Here is a 24,192-nt window from a genome sequence, read left to right on the forward strand (position 1 = left end):
GCTTCCTTTTACTTTTAACAATTGTGATCTTTCATCCTTTCAAATAATGGCATTGTCCCTTCTCACAATTTTTTTAAAAGCTTTAACAGATCTCTTTTGTAAATAATGTATAGGATAATTATCCAGGCCACTTTTGGCTTATTTGTGTATTCCTTTGATTATTAAGATATCATCTGGTTTAATATGTCCAGTATAGGATATTTTTCCATGTTATTGTTGTAGCCTATAATTTTTAAACCTTTCAGATCAATTTCAGTCTTGTCCAATAAAACTTGTTCCTCTACCTTAACATCTTTTAAACACAGTCTATCTATAATGCCAGCTGCTCTTAAAATTTATTTCTTTGTCTGTTGTTCAAAAGTATCCTTTAGTATGCCCAATGTTAAAATAGTTTGCTCTATTCTGTGTTAGAAAGCCAAACAACTTGCCATTTAATTGTAATAAATATTCTTTCTGATTTCCCTGTAATATATCCCATTTTTAGGTATTTATTTTTCCATGGGAAGAATTTTTAAAATTCCAAAACTTTATTTCAAATCCATCTTTCATTTGTATTTTTCCAAAATCAGCATTCTAATTACCCTTTTGCTATTCAATTAAAAAAAACTTAAAACTTATATTTAAAACTATTTTTTCTAAGAATTGAAACAAAGTAACCTGGTGTTATAAAACTTGTCAGTCCAAAGGTTCACAGTAACTGTAAAACGTTAACAATTTGCTAAAGTGATTTGAAAAAGAAGAATGCATACTCAGTGTCCTTTTAAAAGTGCCAACTATGATGTGAACAAAGATAGCTTTCCCTCATCTCCCAGAGCTCTAAACCTGAAAAACACACTGTTTGTTCATAAGGAACAGATGTCAGAAGAAGTTATAAGCCAATTTCAAGAAAAATTATAAAGTGCCAGTTTATTTTTTGGCTCTTCAGTTCATCATTTCTTCTCCGGAAGTCCTAAAATTGCCATACTTACAACAGACTGAATTAGCTTTTGTCACAATATTTATTTTGTGTATTCACATTTTGGCAACATTCATTAAAAAAAAATTCCCACACCTGCTGTCTTGTATTTTCTACCAATGTGACAGTTTAATTCAGTTAGAAACACCTGACTGCATTTGAACATTTTTTTCACATTATACAAGTAGGTTACATGTTGGGCTACAGCATTTAGTACAGAAAAATATGAAAAGGCCTTCTATTTTATCAAACTTAATATCTATTACCCTGTTTCCCCAAAATTAAGACCTCCATGGATAATAAGCCCAATTGTGCTTTTGAGCGCATGCACTAAAATAAGCCCTCCCTGGAAATATTGCAATACAGCAGCAGCCCTGAGGTGACCACACTCGCCACTTCCTGCACCTCAAAAATAATAAGACCTCCCCAAAAATAAGGCCAAGTGCTTATTTCGGGAGTTAAAAGGAAATAAGACCCTGTCTTATTTTCAGGGAAACATGGTATTAGTCTTTGTTGTCTCTTTCAATTGGTTTTAAATTTTAAACTTTAAAATTTAACTTTAAACTTTAATTTTAAAACACCTGAAGCTTTCCAGCTTAAAATGTATGCATTTTCTCATTTATAGAGAAATAATAAAACAACGAACAATCGTTAACAGAATAAAATTGCCTACTGCTAATTATCAGGTCACTATTTTGAAACAAATTTAGTTTGTAGTGGTTACAGATTTCACATGTAGCAGCAGCAACAGGAGTATGAATGAATATAATGCACTTAAACTGTGTTGTGAAAATACTCTAAGAATAAAGCAGGAGTGAAGTTAGTAAGTAAGTAAAAAGACAAACTTAAAAAAAAAACACCACAGCATTGCATGCAAACATGGAAAAGTTTAAAGCTTTATATTTATATAGTTACATGTATAAAAGTGAAAACAACTAGAGAAATATGTGTTTCTACGTGTATTTAACTAGATCAACTTTTGCTAAATTATTTAAAACAGATTACGCTGTATACCAACATTCCTCATTGAAATGTCACATACTGAAGAGATATTTAAAAGTGTTCTTAATTCAATTAATTTCAATCTAGATATGAAGCATCCAGACAATTGCTTGGTTATCTGATACTGGGATGTCACTGTGCTGTGAGGGGTGGGGCCATCTGCATATTTGGTGGCTGCACTGGCCAACCTTCTTGGTGATTCTGCAGCAGACGGTAGAGTTGTTTTAGCTGGGAAACAATGTTATCCTTGATATCCGGGATAGAGATCTGTAGACGCACACTGCCACTGTCAAAGGAGCGGGTGAAGTCACCAGAGAACATTTCATAGATCATCCGTGCTACAATTGGAATGACCTGTTTGAAAAGAAAGTTCGTGTTAATCGAATGTAAGGTGATCCAATCCTAAAAGTTCATCTGAGAATCTAGAATAAGCCAAACGCTCAAGCTGGTGAAGACTATTGAGAAATGTACTCTTGATTGATCACGTTTACACTCCCGCACAATCTCGAAGGATTCACGATGCTTCACAAAGTTAGAAGAATACATTTAGAGTTTATATGACTTGCTTCTTTGAGATCAAAGTCATGGAAACACTTTGGGACAGAGGTAGGGGAAAAAAATGCAGTAACTATCAGCATTCTCTCCAGCACTGAAATGGAAAAGGAAAGGTAGTGTTCGATCCCAAAGGTGCTTTTCAAAAGGCAACTAAAACTTTCTTGATTTTAATTTCCTTGAAAAGGTTTTTGCTTCTTATCCAAGAAGTTCTTCACTGAACTGAAGAAGATTCTTGGATGAGAAGTAAAAGATTTTCAAGGAACAAACCAAGGAAGTCCAGTTGCCTTTTGAAAAGCACCTTTGGAACAACCATGACCTGGATGATTGAAAATCTCCATAGACATATAGTATTCCATCAAAACATTATTAGCTACTATAGATTATGGCACCATTAACAGTCCTGCAATGAAGAGGAGCCATGGCAGGAACAAATGCACCAGCAATTATGTGCCAACCGCTATACCATTAGCTATTTCAAAACAACTGTTTCCAAGGACATTAGGGTACTTGATTGATTTCTATTAACTCATTAATGCAAATCCAAGTCTGCAATTTTTACAGTCCACACTATATTTCATATTTAAGCTAAGCCTGCTCAGATCCAGCATTAACATAGCAAGGCAAAGGTGCTTTGCACAGCAGCAAGAAAACAGCAATAGAGTAATATCAGACAGATATTAAAAAGGGAAAAAAGCTCCGTCTTTCATGGAAATAAAATTGTATAATCATGTCTATGGGATTACTTGACCTGTAGATCTGCATCCCAATGGCCAGATTCACAACTAAGTAAATCACAATCATTAGATTCATACAGTTTTTCAGCTATATTCTGCAATATAGAAAACATAGTATTTTGGTTTGTATAGCATAGACCCATGATGGTGAACCTATGGCACGCATACCACAGGTGGCACATAGAGCCCTCTCTGTGAGCATATGAGCTGTTGCCAACTCAGCTCCACCGTGCATGCCTCCCGCAGGCCAGCTGATTTTCAGGTCTCTCCCAGGAATGTGGGAAACATGCGCACATGCACAGGGGGTTATGCACGCATGTGCAGGGCGAGCATGGGAGAGCAGCGCCTCCCCTAAGGTCCATTTTTGGTACCAGGAGGCTTCAGGGAGGCCAGCTAGGCCCAAATTGGGGCACAGGGATGGGTCGTGCACATTCAGGGTAAAGCGCAGGAACCATGCGCGCATACGCAAGGGACAGGTTACATTGCATTATGAGTGTGGGCACGCACACACGCTGACATGCATGTGGTTTTGGCATGCAAAAGCAAAAAGGTTAGCCATCACTGGCATAGACAAATCATACTATGGCTGCTTAGCACATTATGGTTAGCACAATGTGTCAAGACTCTCCTTGATCATCATTTACACACAGGTAAAACAATTATTATTTTGGTAATTGGTTAATAGCACAGGTATTCACTGACTGTATAGGTTGTAGTCATTTGAAATTACTTTTGGTATACAATACTTGTAGTCTTTCATTTAAATTGTTTGGAAATTTCTTATAAGGCTAGTTCTGATCAAAGTGAGTAGGAATTCATGTCAAAAGATAAAAAGTTCTGACTATTTACGCTGACTATAATGATGGTGATAGACCAAAAGAAATCACATTAGAAACGTGATTCTTCAGGTACACTGCTACCCCTGTTAAATGGAAAGATATTCATCCCAAAATCAGTCATTCCATTTCAGTCTCATTTTATTGGGTTTCATTCAGTCCATTACATTTTCTTAGTTCAGACATTGGTAACCTCACTATATTAAACGAAAAGAAAACGTGAATCCTGACTTTCATTCTCAGATTTACTTGTATTAAACAAGGTTTGAGAAAGAGTGTCATTACATTAACAGTCTTTCCTTTGGTTCATCTTGCTCAATACAAGAAAATAAGAAAACAAGAGATGAAACGCGTGCATTGGTGAACTAGCAGCTCTGGCTCTTTATACCCCTTTATCTACTCATATTCAAAAAAAACCATGAAGCAGATTTTACACATTCTAGATGAAGACTTATTCTATGATAGATGCAAATGCATTCTTCTGTTAAGGAGTAGTAGCATACAGTATTTTTGCAATAATTTTTTTCTTACCTGAACAACAATCAGCTTTCGCTCTTTTGATTTCCCATCTGGCCATTCTTCTCCAAAACAAAAATAGATCTCATATGGTGGCTGTTTACTAATTTGTCCTTTCTGATGGGCAATTAACTCTAAATTTAGAGGAAGAATGCGAAAAGGAGAGACACAGTATGTAATAAATTACATTATTATGATAAAAGAACAGATTAGTTATGTCCAGTAAGATATACTGGAATTTGGCATTTGGAAATGACATATTTGAAGAAATTAATTGAAACAATTATCCTACCCTCACCTTCCCATTGTATCAATTGATCCCCATAATGGCATTTGCTTTAAGTTAGATTTTAAAATCAGAGCAATGCAAAAATTAACAGAACATGTAGCTGCTCATACCATTTCACTCATAACTTTCAACAATGTGAAGATGTACAGAATGAATGACACCAGAGATCTATTTGGGCCAAAAAGAAGGAAACCTTTGCTTTAATTGAGTACATTAGAATAGAATAGAATAGAATAGAATAGAATAGAATAGAATAGAATAGAATAGAATAGAATAGAATAGAATAGAATAGAATAGAATAGAATAGAATAGAATAGAATAGAATAGAATAGAATAGAATAACAGAGTTGGAAGGGACCTTGAAGGTCTTCTAGTCCAACCCCCTGCCTAGGCAGAAAACCTTATACCATTTCAGACAAATAATTATCCAACATCTTCTTGAAAACTTCCAGTGTTGAAGCATTCACAACTTCTGGAGGCAAGTTGTTCCAGTGATTAATTGTTCTAACTGTCAGGAAATTTCTCCTCAGTTCTAAATTGCTTCTCTCCTTGATTAGTTTCCACCCATTGCTTCTTGTCCTATCCTCAGGTGCCTTGCAGAATAGTTTGACTCCCTCTTCTTTGTGGCAACCCCTGAGATATTGGAACACTGCTATCATGTCTCCCCTAGTCCTTCTTTCTATTAAACTAGACATACCCAGTTCCTGCAACCGTTCTTCATATGTTTTAGTCTCCAGTCCCCTAATCATCTTTGCTGCTCTTCTCTGCACTCTTTCTAGAGACTCCACATCTTTTTTACATCATGGCGACCAAAACTGAACATTAAATTGGATCCATATCCTTTCACATTTTCTGGCGTATAGAAAAGATACAGCTATGCACTGTAGACGCAGCATGGACTAACTACAAAAACAGCGGTATTCACTCTAATGCTAACAGAGATACAGCCCTAGCTGAGCTAGTTTATGGTATCACTCCTTACCAGATTACAAGCTTAAGATAAACAGTACTGCTAGTTATTCACTGACAGTGATACAAAGGCATTAGAGCTACTCACCACTTAGAAATGTTTCCAAACAAAAGAGCTTAACTCTCTTCTGCCTTTCAATTAAGTTTGGTGTGGTAGAGGAAGGTGCACATGGCCCAGACCAATATACTTTGCACTGGCAAAGCCTGATAGCATAGATCGCATGACCACTGACTTCTAGTATTAGCCCTCTGTCCATTACATCAAGCAGTCGACTGGTGAACAGCTTTTGTTTTTCATTCGGGATGGATTCGGGCCCTGGAAACTTGACTTGCTCCAAATTAATAGGGCCGAAGAGTTCTTCTTGATCTGGCATAGGACCTAATTCTCCATAGAAAAGTCTGCAGCCTTGGGGGTTGCTCACAGTCAATGTCTGCCCAAACTCCTTGCCACGATATTCAAACCTGATTTCAAGATCTGTCACTGAAGAAAAATATGATTAACGTTTCAGGCGGTGCAGCAGGAACCATAATTGCATGGAACCCTATCTAATGAAATAAAATCAACACAAAACAGGACAGACTACAGGTATTAGGAAACAAAAGATATAATTTGCCATAATTACAAAAAAAAAAACAACCTCCTCACAAATCATTGATTGTAAAAGTCAGATTGATTGCAAAATAAAGCAAAGTTACTGTTAGAAGATCTGCCATTATATGAATCCAGTGCTTACTCATAGCAACAATCTAATCACTTGTTATGCACAATGGCTACTCAATGAATGACAAGCTACCCTAACATCATTAACCAACAGTTTTCAACTATAAGTAGTCCTTGCTTAACAACCATTTGTTCAGAGCCTGTTTGAAAATATGACGGCACTGGACCAGGGACTTATGACCTATGCCTGAAATTACAAACACTGCAGCACCCTTCCAATGAGATGATAAGAATTTGGGTGTTTGCTGATGAAGGCCTTGAGACCACGGGGGTGATGCAATTCTGTCCCACCTACCTATGCCCTCCTCTCCTGCATCTGAAATACAGGCCCAGGGCCTTTGACAATCTCAGCCAGCTGCCACTGCCCCAAGCCTTGATATCAGTCTCAACACCATCAACTGCCAAGCAGAAATGCTACCATGAACTATTCTCCAAGGCAAGTAAACCTTAGGGCCGTGATGGGGAACCTATGATACGCATGCCACAGATGGCACGCAGCACCCTCTCTATGGGCATGAGAGCCATCACCCTATTCAGCTCCACCATGAATGTGTGTGCACCTCCTGCCAACCAGATGGCCGTTGGGTCTCTGTTGTGCATGCGCGTGGGGCGGGCTGTGTGCAGAGGGACGGGTGTGCATGCGTGGGGGTGGGGTGTATGCATAGGGAACACATATGCACAGGGTGGTGCACGTGGGGGGGCTGTGTGAGCATGCATGGGGGCGTATGTACATGCACGGAGGGAAGGACCCGGGCGGGGGGCGTGCATACATGGGCGGGGGGAACATGCGCGGGAGCCGCACACGCATTGCATTTTGGGGGTTCTGGCACATGCACGCACATGCTTTCGGCACTCAATCCGGAAAAGGTTAGCCATCACTGCCTTAGGGAATTGTATGATTGCCCCCATTTCCCAACACTCCCCAAAATCTTCCATCTTCAGGTGTTTTTCTCCTACTGTTGAGAGGCCAAGGCTACCAATGACAAGAGGCCTTCCCCAGAACTGCCTTGAAGCCAATTCTAGAAGGGCTTTGGAAGCCATTCAAACTGTCAGATAGGCCATGTGGGCCTCTCAATAGCAGGGGGCGAGGGGGGGAAACACCTGAAAACAAGCGATGCCCGGTGAGGAAAAATGTGCCATTCTCCAAGCTGTGTGAACCTTGGGGAATGGCACAATTGCCCCTGCTGCCCAGAGCTGCTCAGGAAATGCCACATCATGTTACTTACCTTCAGCAGTTTTTCTTTTGCTGTTGAGAGGCCCGTGCAGTCCACCCAATGTTTCATAAGGCTTCTGAAGCTCCACTAGCTCTAAGGAGGCTTCAGGAAACAAGGCCCGGTGCAATTGAGAGCCGCCTTGGTTAAGCTGCACAAGCCTCTCAATAGCAGGACACACATTTCTGAAAGCAAGCAGTCTGCAGCCCATTGCTAAGAACACTGGAAATAGTAACAATTATGCCACTTCCCAAGGCTCTTGTGCTTTGGAGAACAGTGTGAGGTGGCATTTTTGAGTGACAGCAACAACTCTAAGGCTGACATTTAAACCTGAGGCTGAGACTCTAAAGGACCCAAACCTCTATTTCAGGCTTAGGCCCCATGCTTCTACTGAGAAATGCCACATGCAAGGTCATGCTTTGTGCCACATTGTAGCATCCTCCCAGCTTGTCCATGCCCTACACTGGACCTTGCAGGACTTCTCCATCTGAGACTTCCTCAAGCTCAGCTTAATGGTTGCAACTGCAGGTGCCAAGATGATGGTCATGGACCAAAGTGGTACATGGGCATCTCGCTTAATAACTGCAAGAACGTATGACGAGTACCTCATGCAGATTTCTTTTACCAGCTGATGCTAATAAATGTATTTTAAATCAGAACTGTGTCCTGTCCAGACCAATTTGAATAATAACTGCAGAAGAATGTTTGTATTTGTTCAACAAGTCTTCCAGAAATGCAGGTTATTTATTAGAGGTGAGACTCAAGACTTTCCAAACAAAAGAGTGCATCATTTGTCCTCTATTTATTCTAGTGGCTCCTGAACCAAAAAAACTTACTAGGAAGAGAGCTAATCCAAAGTTCGGGAGAGCTGTACATATCATGCGGTAGAGCTGGCAAGGCAGGAGGCATTGGCATCTCCATATCTTCAGGTTCATTCTTTGGCCACACAGCTTCAGGGCTACAGGTCTCTGCACTGGCGGGAGCCATTGGGGAATCTAAGTAAAATAAATGAAATGTAATTATGTAATCCCCACTGCTTCCTAACATTTATAAAGAGATTCAATCATTTTCATATCAGACAAGCAGGTTGTTGTGGCCTACCAGCGGCCAGTTCAGCTGGCAGCAGATTTGGACAGTGAAGAGGTTGGGGAGGAACAGGGGCCAGTCCTGGAATCTGGTGAAGGCTCTGATGAGGGCTCTGTGCCGGAGGCAGAGAAGGGGGGCAGAGCCGTATACCAGCTATCAGCTGCCTTCAGAGTCAGACATCAGTGAGGCAGACAAACAGCTGGAGCCTGTTCCCAGTTTCCACATGCACAGAGCTGCCAGACTAAAGGAACAGCTAAAGAACAGGGATTGACCTGGGAGTAAGGTCCAGGTGGACAATGAATGGTCCCTCCCAGAGGAAATAAAAAAAAAGGAACAAAAGGGTAATGGAGTTTGCAGGAGAAAATTGGTTCACTTAATTGGTTCATAGCAGTGGAGCTGCTTTGTGGGTGCCTCAACCCTTTTCCCACTCCAAGACTCCTTGCCAGGTTTTGTAGATATCAGCCTGTAAACTCTCCAGATAAGGCCTGTGACTGTAAATCCCCCCTTGAAAAACTTTGCTGGGTGTGAATAAGCAAAATTCATAGTAAATTAATAAAATGAGTTTTTGTCAGGACAAAGAATTTGCTTCATGCTTTTGGGAAGCCTCAGTTAGAACACAGATATCATTAGACTTCCTTATGTAAGTCAGTACAATTAACCTTGTACCCTTGGAATTTTACCTCTCCTTTCACCTAATCTGATAATCTAAATTGAAAACTTGAATTCTTTCCTTCTAGTAAGTCTTGTATTAGTGCAATCTAATACTTTTGGTCTATAATTCCCAGGATTGTCAGCCAAGTGAAAGATGGTAGTTCTAAAGCCAAATATAACTATATATTTCTAATCAGCATAGCAGTGGAGCTGCTTTGTGGGTGCCTCAACCCTTTTCCCATTGCAATTTAACATCAACCTGAAGCTACTGGATAAGATTATCCATCACTATAGAGTGGAGATTCACAAAAATGCCGATAATATCAAGTTCTGCATCTCCTTTCTGAACCAACCAAGTGATGGCCTCAAGTGTTTCCAGCACCTGGAAGTTATGAGGGTTTGAATGGCAGAGTACAACTGCCGATACACCTAGGCTTTAACTCAACCTTGGCCAGATGGAGTCACTATAGGTTTTAAGGCCTCCTGGTTCTGGGGTTTTTTGAACTTTAGCTCAGCATGGATTAGACTTCCTCAGCCAGAGCTGGTATGCCGAGTTGGTATGCAGTCTACCACAACTTTTGCTCCTGCTCAAAGAGGTGTGGCAACTGTGGCCAAAAAGGTTTCACAGATATTTGTTTTATGCACCAATTGTACCCATTCCTGAACTGGGAGACCTTAGTCATGATGACTCATGCCTAGAGCCTGGATTAGACTTCTCTGTCACTACATGTCAGGGAATGTATGAGTCTATAGTTCAGAGATGGTTGCGTAGCTGCTGCATTTATACGTCTGCAAATGATAACATTCTGGCTAGGGGGCGCTCAAACAGCAAAGCACAGAACAGGAAGTCGTATCAACCAATCAGCATACAGGACGCGCGTTTCCACACAATGTGCAGTTAGGATTGGGAGGTGTGCGCATCAGCCTTTCTGCAGCCATCTGCAACCTGCGCTTACCCATCAACCCTAAATCAAGCTTTAGTCACCTCATGTTTGGATTACTATATCACACTCTACATAGAGCTACCCTTGAAGAGCATTTAGAAGCTACAGCTGGTCGAAAATGCAGCCGTGCAGGCAGGTTTTGGTGTTTCTCATTATACCTATGTAACACCGCTGCCCCATGGGCTGCACTGGCTTCCAGGTGAAATTTAAGGTGCTGGTGGTCATCATCTATAAAACCTTCTACAGCATAGGGCAGGGTTGCTACAAGACCAAAAGACAAGATCAAAAGAGCAAAGAAAGCTTTAGATGCAAAGCGTATGAAAAAAAGTGTCACTTGTAGATTAAGAAAACTTGTTTAAAAAAGTAACTACATGGCACCATCAAAATGTAATTTCAGTCTAGAAAATTAATGAAGAGGTATTTGTTGAACCGATGATGCATTAAAACCTGAAAAACCTGCATTTAGCTCCAGGGAATTCCAAGACTTTTAAAGCTGTTATATACTGCCTTTGCCAGGAAGGTGTGTCTGTCCCTGCTATGCTGTGGGAATTTACCTTCCCCTAATAGAGTTCGGTATACAATGTGTATGTGGGAGGGACAATATGCCTCCATGGAAACATCCTGCTGTGCTCTAGTCTTCTTATCCTGTTTCAAATAGCAGAGGCGGACGCCATATGGCATACATAAACTTATCTAGGGTTATAAAATATCTGGATAACTAGCAAATAACAGCAAAAGGGTTGATATTTCTGTATCTATTGCCATCTAGTGGTTGTTCAGATTCCATTGCCATAACTTATTCCACCCTTTCATTAATTCCAAAGCTTTGGTGTCATAATTCTCCAATTAAAATTCTCAGCAGCAAGGGAGTGCCTGTGTTTTAAAACCCAATCTGCCTTACATCAGACAGACATGAAGCAAATAAAAGCAGGCTTATGCCACACACATTTTGGAAGATATCAAGTCAATAATTAAGATTCTGAATTCCACTTAATATCAGATTAAGTGACTGCAGAAATGCAAAAAGTATCTCAATAAGTACATACACTTACCTGCATTTATTATTAAATATCTAACAGATACACAAAAATCAGGATGAAAATATTTACCAAGGGGATCAGCACGTACCATTTGTGCTAAATACAAGTTATATATCTGTAGCATGTTGCATTCTAATTTAGTTGCCTCTAGAGATAAACTTTTGAGAAAGCCTTTGTCATAATGTTGTTTAGTGCAACATTAACAAAAAGAAAACAGTATTTTAAAACATAGATTTAAATTCAGTTTCATTAACTATATGTCAGAATAATCTACTAACCATTGATATTAAGAAATGGAAAACTGTCCTGTATTGCTACGTGCTGAGACTCATTTAATTCATCTTCATCTTCATCATCTACATCATTATCCTTTTCATCCCATGGAACTGAACCGGTGGAACCTGGAAAAAATGCAGGAATTGAAAAATTAGAAAGTAATTAACAATCTAACAAAACCAAGACAAAATGGAATTCTTCTTTAGATCTATGAGAGTGTTGCAGACTCTCTGCAACACTCTTTGGAATTATTCATTCTTTGAAATTCTTATGCTAAATATTCTTTGATTTCCAAACATAGGAATGTCTGTGGAATCCAAAATTCATTTGGATTTCAGGTCTGTTGGCATAAAACAGTTCTCCTAGAATTTGAGAGTTTCAGGAGAATACTATAATGTCTCTTACTTAACTATGTAGCTAGAGTGTTAGAAAATAAATGGCAGATAAGAAAGTTTGCTTTGTCAAATATTTATTGGCCCTTCAGATTCAACACCTAACCCAAGGTACTGTATTTCTTCCAACCATGTGCGGACAAAGCCCTGTTTATCAAACACAAAATGTGCAACCAAATTTCCTAACAAATGTCATCCAGTGTAGCACTTTTTTTTAGAATAGGGGCATTTGTAATGATCCTCTTATTTTGGTTCAAATATGAAGGGAAAGAAAACCTATGGTCAACCATCAGAGATGCATTTAAAAAAACTAGACCTCCCAAATCCCAAATTTCGTGTTCTTACTCTGGATGTACCCGAACTTCTACGTTTTTGATTGATTTTTGCTTTAAAAAGGAAGCTGAGCGATTTAGATTGCACCATATAGGTAGTAAATCCCTATGTAAGTATAATGGAATCTCAAGTACAGTCAATTAAATAACACAGCGGATAAATTGATTATGATTGTTCAATATAGTTGCTGTATTCACTTAAACCTTAGTAACCCAGAAGACCTCACTACCAATAAGATAATTAGTTGTGGATTAGCTACATCCTTCTTTAAACAGAAGAGTTTCTCTGTTTCTCACCAGGATTAATAATTGGCGTCAGGGATGGTGGGATGTCACATACTTCATAAATTTTAATCGGATTCATTGGCACTTCTTTGGTACCATCATATATGAGCTTGAATTCACGGCTCTTGTTGAGAGCACACCGTAGTTGGGCTTTCCATTTTGCAGGGTCAGGATCATCAACCCCTTCTTGATACTTTCCTGTTTCCACAGCCCACGCCTGGGAGCAAAGTACATCACGTCAGTTAAATGCTATTATGCCAGCTTCTGTTGAATTGTGCTGCCAAACAAACTCTTGTCTATAAGATACACCTAGGCAATAAATACTTTCTGTAACAGGTAATTGTTTCCTTTCTCAAGCTTTTTCTAACAAGATACCTGACTGTTAAACAAATCAACTCAATGTTACAATTCCTTTTTTAAAAAATGCAGAATTGAATTCCAGGTTTATCTAGATAAAAATAATTCACTATCTTCAGGAATAAAAGAAAAGAGGAAACCTACACCAAACAAAAACCCCAGGAACAAATGCCTTTATTCCCTGATTATTTTTCTTTATAAGATTGTCAGAAATGGTTGCCTGAAAAATCTTCCCTATTTATACAAATAGCATGCATTGCTGAAATTTACTTCATGAAAACAATTGTACTTTTTATTTAAAAAAAAACTCAGATGAATACAATCCTTGGCAAAATGCTGAGAAGAAAATCCAACAGAGTTGAATGAGGCTAACTACAAAGAAAGTTAGATGCCTAAGATTAAGAACTTCAGCAACAAGTGACAAGAACAGAGGTGAAGAGTTGAAAAGTAGATAATTAAAACGTTGAATCTGAAACTTCTCAGAAGAAAAGCCACAATACACCAGGAAAATTAGTTCTGCTGTAGCACAAAGTACACAGTATAGATAGAGATAAGTCTGAAGGGGATTTTTAATCTACTAATTACCTCAAATCCTATCTGAATATGTTTTGTATATCGCTTTGCCCTTCATTTGTCTCTCTGTGTTAATGCTTTTGTACTGCATGCAGGCTTCTGCACCTAGGATTTCAGGTTCAGAATGCAGTTCTGCTTATGAAAGCAATGCAGGATATATCTCCATCAGGTTGCATCACTGAACATGTGAACCATTTTATTGCTTACAAAACAGCAAATTTAAGACTATATGTATACTACTTTTGCTATTATTAATTTCATTGCCCATCCATTGAAGAGAAAGAGACAGAGAGGGAGCGGGAGGGAGAGACAGAGCAATCCCATTCTATCAAGTAGCATAGCAGCAGAACTGGGTTTTTCAGTTACCTTAAAAATTGTGTTTTCTTCTTCATGCTGAGGACTATGCCGAGTTGCATGCTTCCAAGGAATTTGAAATCGCTTTGCATCCCTATTGAGCCACAGAAGACCTGGATACATTCCACTGTCTACTTGAGCTACTAGCCAGGGTTTCAGTCGAACTCTGCGTGGATGCGATGCCATTATCTAGAAGGATAAAATACACACAGAAAACAATGAAGAGTTTGCAGGAGTTCTCATTTACTAAAGAATAAAGCAATAGAAACCAATTGTGATTGTCATCACATTGCTCTGACTTTCTTGTAACCCACTGTTCTATCAAGTCATCTGATTTCTTTGAGAGGCTAACTTAACTTTTTCAGTATATATATATATATATATATATATATATATATATATATATATATATATATATATATATATATATATATATATATATATATATATATATATATATATATATATATATATATATATATATATATATATATATATATAATGGAATGCAATTGGCAAAGATAATATTAAAAGGTTACATTAAATGAAATCTCCAAAACTATAGGAATTGTCAAAGAATGTAAAGCTTTTAAAAGGTATCAAAAATAACTAAAAAGAGCTCTTTGGATATTTTGGAAATGAAAGGAAAATTAAAGAAACCGTAATTCCATTGTAAGGAAAAAATAATGGACTTCGGGGGGAAATGGTGGACAGAAGAGCCAACAAACAGATCAGTTCTTTGTAATTCCTCTCCAGACCAGTAAATGTTTGAGATCACCCACAAATTTATTTATTTATTTATTTTCCAGGATTTATAGACCGCCCCCTCTCCCCGAAGGGACTCGGGGCGGTGTACAGGCATCTCATTAAAACAAATACAAAAGATAAATATCCTATCCCCTTAAAAACGAATTAAACCTGATACAGCTGTACAGAAAAGTAAAAATTAAAAGCAACTAAAAAGCATACCCCTAAAAAACTTAAAAATGCAGGCTTGAGGGAGTAAAATTGGGAATTAGGCCAGGCCGGCTAAATTGAACAGGTGGGTTTTTAGCTTCTTACGGAAGGAGCGGAGTTCGGTGGTAGTCCTGATATCCGGGGGGAGGTCATTCCAGAGGGTCGGGCCCATCACAGAGAAGGCCCTACTCCTGGGCATCGCCCGCTGGCATTGCCTAGTGGACGGCACCCGGAGGAGTCCCTCTCTGTGAGAGTGAATTGGCCGAAGGGATGTATGGGGCAGGATACGATCCCACAGATAACTAGGTCCTGTGCCATGGAGCGCTTTAAAGATGATAACCAACACCTTGAAACGCACCCGGAAAGCCACAGGTAGCCAGTGCAGCCCGCGCAGCAAAAGTGTTACGTGGGAGTATCTAGTGGCTCCCACAATTGTTCAATTCTGAACCAGCTGCAGCCTTCGGGTGCATCTCAAGGGGAGCCCCATGTAGAGAGCATGCCCCAGGTAGTTGTTCCCTGTGAGGACATTACACAACAACAATCTCCAGCAAGTTTAAAGTTCTGGGAAATGAGGGAATAGTCATCTTGCTCAAATTGGGGCTGATGCCTTTAAAAAGATACTCAGTTCACTGCTTCCTTTTCTAATCACCTTGGAAAATTGCTTACGAACTGCTTTTCAGTTATTACAAACCTTGAAATTGGCAAGTTTTATAACACTGGATGACTTTCCTTCAAATGTCTGGAAAAAAAAACTAAATACAAGTGTGGGGTTTTGGGAATAAGCAGTAAAAGAATAACTGAAACCTTTTTTGAAAGTTACAAACAGACAAGTGTTAAAATTACATTTTAAAAATTGAACACTAGAGAGAACTAGAACAAACTAGATTACAGTTAAAGGGGAAGAACACTTTAATTCAATTTAAAAATATAGAATGAAGCTAAATACTTCAACATTCAACATATTGAAGGATTTCTTTAACAATGGACTCAGAAGTTAATTTTAAGGGTGTCTGCCTCTATAGATACACCGTGTTTAAAATATGTTATGGAAGAGGAACTAGTTTTACCTGACAGGATTGAGATTGATCTGAAAAAGGATTTAAAAATGACAAGTTATAACAATGACTTGGAAAAAGATACTACACTGGATGTACCAATGAAATCAGATGATGTCTTGATAATTAAAAGAGATATACAAATAACAAATCAAGAGTGACCTAGATAACTTTTCTATATTGGATTTACAAAAGAAACGTGTTAAAGCTTTGAAGAACTTTGTGAAAAGGGACAAAGATAAAATTAAAAGAAACCAAGTTCTAGGTTTCAAACCTAGGTTTGAAGGGACTAAAGACCAAGATTGTTAAAAGTAAAAGGAAGAAATATAAGTTTGGTTTATTTGATCAAGCTTAAAATAGAGAAGGAGGAAGAAGACTCAGGAAACCAAAGACTTGTCAGCTTGACGTATGTCAGATTGTGAACATTTAGGCAAAAAAAGGAACCAGCATAGATTTGTTGCAAGCAAATTGTGCCAAACTAGCTTATCTCCTTCTTTGAAAGAATAACTAGTAGATCAAAGTGAATAAAAAAAATTAAGTAAATGAAAGAAAATACCATAGACATACCTGAACCTCAGCAAAACATTCAACAAAGTACCTCATAACATTCTCTTTCATACAAAGGTAAAATGTAGACTACATGATAATATAATTAGATAAACGCTCAGCTGACTGACTGTACTCATTAATGGCTTGACTTCAGGTTAGAGAGGAAGATTGTGTTCTATGACTTTGTGGTCTAGGTTATATATTGTACAACATATCTAATATTACATGAGGGCATACAGGAAAAACCTAAAACTGTGAGGCTTATCTAATACTTTAGATGAAAAAGGATTTTTAAAAAGATCAAACTAGACAAACTTGAGCAATATAACGACCCAAATAAGATGGAATTCAACAGAAAAAAGTACAATTCTCTGCATTTGGATAGGAACATATAAGAGATGAATGGAAGCTATGGTTTGTACTACATGTGAAATAGATCTGTGTTCAATCAAAGTCAAACATTAGCAGTATGATGCAGTATCTAAAAAGTCAAGCAATATCTCGTAATACATTAACATAAGCATAGAGCCCATATCATGGACATAATTCAATTCTACCTGTCCCGGTCAGACACTATCTAGAGTATTTGGTCCAAGTCTGGCCACCACAGTGCAGAAAGGACAATAATAATTTAAATCAAATTCAAAAGAGGGCTATCAAGATGATGAAGGATCTGGAAACAAGGCTATATGAGGAAATAATATGTACAAGATCCGAGTCTGTTTAGTCTTTTAAAAAATATAGTTAAAAGATGATATGATAGCACTTTCAAATAGCTGATCATACAGAGGCAGCATTGGACTTGAGACAGCAGGACCAGAACCAACAGATTACAATTACAAAAAGGTTCAGGCTAGGAATGAGGAAGATTTCCTGATGTAACAAGCCCTCAGATAATGGAGCACATATTGGGCTGAGACAGAAGCTAATAGCCATAGGTGCTCTAGTGCAGTTCTCAACCTCTGCAATTTTAAAATGCGTAGACTTCAACTTCTAGAGTTCCAGCATCTTAAAGTTGCTATGGTGAAACTATTATAATGTACTGAGTAGGGAGTTGGATTAGGTGACCTTTATGAGCATTTCCAATACAATGATTCCAAGATCAAATGTAAACATTGTTACATATTAAAGTCTCCTCTCCCCTTCTCCAAATATATCAATGTACCAAGTTTTTCATTCATTCTGTGCAACTTAGAACAATTTATTTTAACAACAGAATAGAAATAAAATATAAATATAAATAGAAGAGAAGAGAAGAGGAATAGGATAGGGTAAGGTAGGGTAGGGTAGGATAGGATAGGATAGGATAGGATAGGATAGGATAGGATAGAATAGAATAGGATGAGGGGATAAATGGGGAACTCATCAAATTTGCAGATGACACCAAGCTGGCAGGAATAGCCAACACTCCAGAAGATAGGCTTAAGATACAGAAGGATCTTGACAAATTTGAACATTGGGCACTATCTAACAAAATGAAATTCAATGGTGAAAAAACAAGTAAGGTTCTACATTTAGGCAAGAAAAACAAAATTCACAGGTACGTGGTACCTTGCTCAATAGAGTAACTATGAGAGGGATCTTGGAATCCTAGTGGACAACCATTTAAATATGAGCCAGCAGATGCCAAAAAAGCCAACACAGTTCTAGGCTGTATCAACAGAGGGAAAGAATCAAGATCACATGAAGTGTTAATACCACTTTTTAATGCCCTGGTAAGGCCATACTTGGAATACTGCATTCAGTTTTGGTCGCCACAATCTAAAAAAGATGTTGAGACTCTAGAAAGAGTTCAAGGAACAGCAACAAAGATGATTAGGGGTCTGGAGACTAAAACATATGAAGAACAGTTGCAAGAACTGGGTATGTCTAGTTCAATGAAAAGAAGGACTAGGGGAGACATGATAGCAGTGTTCCAATATCTCAGGGGTTGCCACAAAGAAGAGGGAGTCAAACTATTCTCTAGAGCACCTGAGGGTAAAACAAGAAGCAATGCCTCCAAAAGTTGTGAATGCTCCAATACTGGGAGGTTTTAAGAAGATGTTGTATAACCATTTGTCTGAAATGGTGTAGGGTTTCCTGTCTAGGCAGGGGTTTGGACTAGAAGACCTCTAAGGTCCCTTCCAATTCTGTTATTCTATTCTAAATAGAATAGAATAGAATAGAATAGAATAGAATAGAATAGAATAGAATAGTGTTCGTTGTGCATTCTCATTGCTAGGTATCGGAACAGTTGGCTAGGGTCACTAAGAGCTGAAATTTAAGGCACATCTGCAGGGTCAAGTAGCCTGTACAATACTACGTAGAATGAGATGAAAAAAATAAATGATGTAGAACAGGGTTACCTAACCCCCCGTCTGTAGACTGAACTGGACTGAACTCAGGCATTGGTGACTGCTTCCTTTTTAGTTTCTGCTATCAATAGCCTAGCTCAGTGATGGCGAACCTTTTTGGCAAAGGGTGATGAAAAGGGAGTTTGCGCACTAGTCTGGGCCGCAACCCAGAAGAGGAGCTGTCCAGGGGGATGCGCATGCCGGAAAATGAACTTCTGCTCTCTGGCCAGTGCATGCACAGTCTTCCAGTTACTGGCACAGGCGCATTTGACAATCAACTAGCCAGCATGCATGCTCACACCAAAAAACAGACGACCAGTTCTTCCAGTTTCCGGCACTGCCACATGCACAAAGGTCAGCTGATTGTCACAGGTGCATGCATGCCAGAAACTGGAGACGCCGTGTGTGCCAGGCAACATGGCTCCACATGCCACTTTGGGCATGCATGCCGTAGGTTCATCATCACGGCCCTAGACCTTAAAACAGGTTTTAAGCAACGTACAGTATATGCCTTTTAACAGAACTATACATATAGATGTAATGACCAATATAGCAAATAGAAATGCTTCAGCAACTACATTTTCCTATCTTCTTTAGTCGACAACAGTTCTTATTATGGGCTACTACAGCCATGGTTGTTTAGGATTTCTGATCCAACATACTGTATATCTAAGGTTTCTCAAGTTGAAGAATGCTATTCTACATTTGTTCAATAAGGCAAAATAATATAGCAATACTTCTGTGCACTTAATCTATAAAAAGGATTATTCAACTAATCTAATGTATGGATTAAAAGCTTTTTCTCCTTTTTCCTTTGAAATCAAGAATTTGAAAACCAGCCAAAATTGCTTAAAGAAAGATGGGGCTGAGTTTTGTCTTATTTATGGCTACATGGAAAGCATTTGACGTTTCTGGATCACATTGGCCGTTCTTTTGGGGTGGAAGCGGAGTCTTGGTTTCTTCCTATGAATTGCTCTTTTAACCAAATAAATATATATTTTCACGCATTTTGAGTTTATTTGACATTTCTTGGAAACTTGAGAACATTTTTGGATAAGAATCATAGGAACCAATTAGTCAGCAATGGGGTACAGCTATCTAGAAAAGGAGAGGGATTTGCACAAAACACTTTTAATCTTTGCTTTTAAAAGCAAAAACCCTGCAGAATAATACATGACATAATTTAGACACAGAATTCTGCACACAATGGTGATGTTGTACATGCCTGCTTGCTTCTTTGCCCTTCTTTAAAAGTATTTAGCTTCCAGAGCCTAAAGTAAAGTCTCCCCTGAATTGTATTCAACACCTAATGGACCAGGACACAACATCGGTGTATGCTTCTTGGCAGCAATAAAGATGCGGTTAGCATTCTTCTGGGAAGTCTTTCTTTACATCTTTCCAAGCTAACGTAGAATTTCCTGCTGTCTTTGCCAAATACTAATCATGCCTGACCCTGCATAGGTTTTTAAAGATTAGGAAAAGTCAATAAGTGCTGCCATTCACAGATTGCAGATTGATTTAAGATGTATAAAAGATGCCATGACATATTATGAAATTATAGGCATATCAATTATGTGGTCCTGTTTCCAAGTCCTCCTCATATATGCATATTGCAGTACAATGATATAGTTCAACAATATTTATCACACCAGAGATATACTCTTCCCCATGTCAAAAAGTATTCAAAAAGAAAGCTAGTTTACTAGGGTTGTTTCTCATATATGTTTTTCTTTTCTGAGGCAGTTTGTGTTTAAAAGAAGTTGGGCATTTGAAAGAGCCGTCTTCTCATATATTGTTCTTGTGATTCAGCCATCTTATATTGCTGTTTTCACACTGAGTTCCATCACAATAGTGTACTTAATTGTAATAATTATGGATTATTCAACAACTGCAGTTTAAAAATCAGGTTTTAGAATTATTTGTGTCTAGGCACAGTAGAGGTTTTGAACCTTCAGTACCTATATCAAGAATGATATTACAAAGCAGCACATAGGCACATGATACTGGACAGATGAGATGAAGGCAACAATTCAGAGGTGTCAAACTTGATTTCATTGAGGGCCACATCAGGGTTGTGTTTGACCTCAGGGAGATGGGAGGGCATGGCTGTGGTGGGCGTGGTCAGGATGGGTATGGCCAGCTCAACATCACTCAGGTCAGGGGCACCTTTAGTGGCCCAGGTGGGGCTGAGGGAATCCTCCTGCAGTCCTTTGCCAGGGAAAACAAAGCTCCATTTTCACTAGCAGAGGCACTGCAGGCTGGTCCTTTGTTATTTCCAGGGCAAGCCTGTGGGCCATGTCTAAGCATCCAACGGGCTGCATCCGGGCCACAGGCCTTGAGTTTGACACCCCTGCAATAACTGAAAGGAACAAATTAGGGGAACTGGAAAATATGGGTGAAGAAAATAAAATCTATGCGTTTCCAACTGTTCATGACTTCTGACCATAACCCTTGCTTTATTAAAGCAAAATTGGAAAAGTTTAAATTCAATCAATAAACATGACATGGCCAAACACAGAGTGATTATTCTAAATTCTGTATACAGATTTCAGCATGTGAAGCAATAAAAACTGGATTAAAAAAATCAAATCCCTGAAATACCCATCTTTGAAAATATAGACAAGATTAGAGAAATCTAAAGCAATACTGATAACCAGAACTGAAATAAATACTGAATGCAATCTTCATGTTAACATCTATAATCCCCTTCACTAATATTAGACTATAGTTCTTGTAAAACCTATAATACAAATTGTTTGTACCTTAAAAGAGGATTTCTACTATTACATTGAAATCAATATCTAATTGTACATTTACCTTTACTAATCCATAGCTCTGTCCTTTAAATAGAAAAAAGAGGAAAACTTCCTCAAGAGAGTAAAGGAAGTATAACAAACAATATGCAAAACAAATCAGCCAAGTACAGGCACAACCATATTAGGAAAACTTAGATAGAATTCCCACCTCTTCCATCACAACTGCTCTGATATCATTTCTATGACTGATCTCCAGAAAAACTACAGCATAGGTCTTAGCAACAGAACTTGTTTTCCTTTACAGTACTGGCTTTACAGAAGTACTGAAAGTTATCCAGGTAGACTTTCAAAGCCATAGACATACAACACAATGGTATTGGCCAAATTATAATGTCAAACACTAAGATTTCCGATTCTTGGTGCTCAGGCTCAAAATTCTATTCTAGTACTATTTTTACACTGCATTATGAAAACACTGATATTTACAAATAGTGGAACAAAGAGATATCAATAGGTTTACTATTGTTCTTCTCCTTGATCAAGTCACAATGCTTGAATCAGCAGGAATAAAATTCAGCAAGGATACAACTGTGAGATGACAATCATAACCTTGTTCACAAGGACAGCACAAACAACAAACCCACAAGCCTTTGTTGATATATGTTATCTATAAATTCATCTGTAATAGTAATCCACACCTCTATGCATTACTTACATACAAGCATACATAGTGTACAATGCTGTATTTTTAAGTGCGACATAAATGTTGATTTCAGATTTTAATTTCAGATATCCAAACTAGTAAAACAATACCAAGCGCAGTGATGCTGTTGTAGAAAGATGCTCAAAATATAAAAGGTCACAGCTTTTGTATTGCTTTGTAGGAAATGTTTCAAAGATCTGATCTCATTTTTAAAACTGGTTTGTGTACTTATGGCATTGTCATCATCATGCATTTACTCAACCTGCATTTCATACTAAAGTTTGCTCAAATATAATTGTACATTAACTTGGTTGAGATTGGGATTCTTCTAGGCCTCAATTTTAATGAATATCATGGATTAGTCTTCCCAAGTAGATGGCCTACAATGTGTCATAATACCACATGTACTCCTCCTCTGGAGGGTATTAGGCTGAATAAATCGACCCTAGTCAATTCATTTCACTATGATCAAATAGCTAAGATGTTTAATCCACTGCTAAATCACCAAATGTGCGTAATTTGAAAATTAAGGAAGGTTTTGATGTTCTCTAGTTCAATCTATGATTTGGAAAGCAATGCTGGGAGAAGGGGTAGTTGTGCAAATCCAATCAGTGTAGCAAATACCCCAGGTAAACAGCGCTGAGCTGTAAATCTGGGTAACATCTGACTGGGCATAAGGAAACAGCTTCTCGTACAATGCAATTATCCTGAATTTGAAGGCCATGGAAGGTCTTCTCTACAGCCTTGCCCTCTCAACTGAATTTGAACTTCTAAGGAAACGCGCTAGGATCAATGTCGGGCCACAGCTCTACCTGCTCTACTTTGAAAGATTGGAGGATGTTTACATTCAGAAGTAAATAATCGACAAGTGCCGAACAAGCTCGCACTGAACTCCGGGCACGAACTCGCTGAAATTGCCCTCGGGCAGAGAGGCCTCTTTTAAGAAAAAGGCTCTTCTCGGGTTTTCCCACGGACCCAAAAGGCAGAGAGGCAAGGTAGGAAGCCTTTTGTAGCAGGATCCCAGGGGAGACGCGACGTCAGCCTCCCTTCAGAAAAGGAGAGGACAAGGACAGAGAGGAACGACTCAAGCGCAAAACGAAAGAGAGAGAAAACGAGCGAGGCGCTTAGCTGGGAAGTGAAAAGTTGGGGAAAGCAACTGTCCGGCGAGGGGGAGAAGAAGCGTTTAGGCGAGCACACGTGGGCGAGAAAGGGGGGCGAGTGAATAACACGCGGGGAGAAAAGGCTCCTATAAGCCCAAAGTCCCCGCAATTCAGGAGTGGAAGTGTTATTTGGATTGCAGAGAGAAACCTACAGCGACCCGGGCTTCCCCGACCGGATTCCACCCGTTCCCGCAAAACTTACCGCTCTTCCACTAGAGTCCCACCCTAGCTGTGTAATAGAGCTCGCTCACCTGGCCCAGGTACTGCGGCTACCGGATCCGCCCCTTCAGGTCGCGTAGGGAAGAGAGGGAGGGCCGAGCTTCCAAGAGGTGTGGACGGGAAAAGGGAGTAAAAGGCGAAGTGCGGGGGAGAATTGAATGAAACGGAAGCGCTCGGTTCGGTAGCAGAATGGCTTGCCTGTTAGGAATAACATTTATATATAATAAGAGTTCCTTTGGGTGCCCTTAAGAGTTTTTGTCTTGCCTCTTCATTTAGCTCAAGAAATCATCGCTCCCTTCCTTTGCCTTCTCTCTTGTGGCTTTATCACTGAGAAAACTTGAACCAAATTCCGTCATATGGAGGGACTCCAGGACACCCTGAA

General features: G+C 38.9%; 1 protein-coding gene across 2 annotated transcripts; it reads right to left on the minus strand.

Annotated features, from left to right (window-relative positions):
* Positions 1–979: 979 nt before the first annotated feature.
* Positions 980–24,192, minus strand: IRF6 (interferon regulatory factor 6). Of its 2 annotated transcripts, none has more exons than XM_081947237.1 (8): positions 23,843–24,192; positions 14,091–14,267; positions 12,807–13,011; positions 11,788–11,910; positions 8,625–8,783; positions 5,945–6,337; positions 4,614–4,732; positions 980–2,311 (listed from the first exon to the last, which is right to left on the minus strand). In XM_081947237.1, exons 2-8 carry the CDS (start codon positions 14,262–14,264, stop codon positions 2,090–2,092), a joined length of 1,395 nt encoding a protein of 464 aa, XP_081803363.1. In that variant the 5' UTR covers positions 14,265–14,267; positions 23,843–24,192; the 3' UTR covers positions 980–2,089. The 2 variants fall into 2 exon arrangements, with proteins under 2 accessions (XP_081803363.1, XP_081803362.1); XM_081947236.1 differs by having other exon boundaries at positions 23,794–23,883.

The sequence above is a fragment of the Natrix helvetica genome (assembly GCF_964273705.1).
Source record: "Natrix helvetica genome assembly, chromosome: 3".
Lineage (NCBI taxonomy): Eukaryota > Metazoa > Chordata > Lepidosauria > Squamata > Natricidae > Natrix > Natrix helvetica.

Coding starts and splice junctions, on each gene's coding strand:
- IRF6 (XM_081947237.1), bottom strand. CDS start 14,264: ATGGCATCGCATCCACGCAGAGTTCGACTGAAACCCTGGCTAGTAGCT. Junction 8,784..11,787: donor TCCATTTCTTAATATCAATG/GTTAGTAGATTA, acceptor TATTTTACTTAG/ATTCCCCAATGGCTCCCGCC. Junction 2,312..4,613: donor GAAAGCTGATTGTTGTTCAG/GTAAGAAAAAAA, acceptor CTTTTCAAACAG/GTCATTCCAATTGTAGCACG.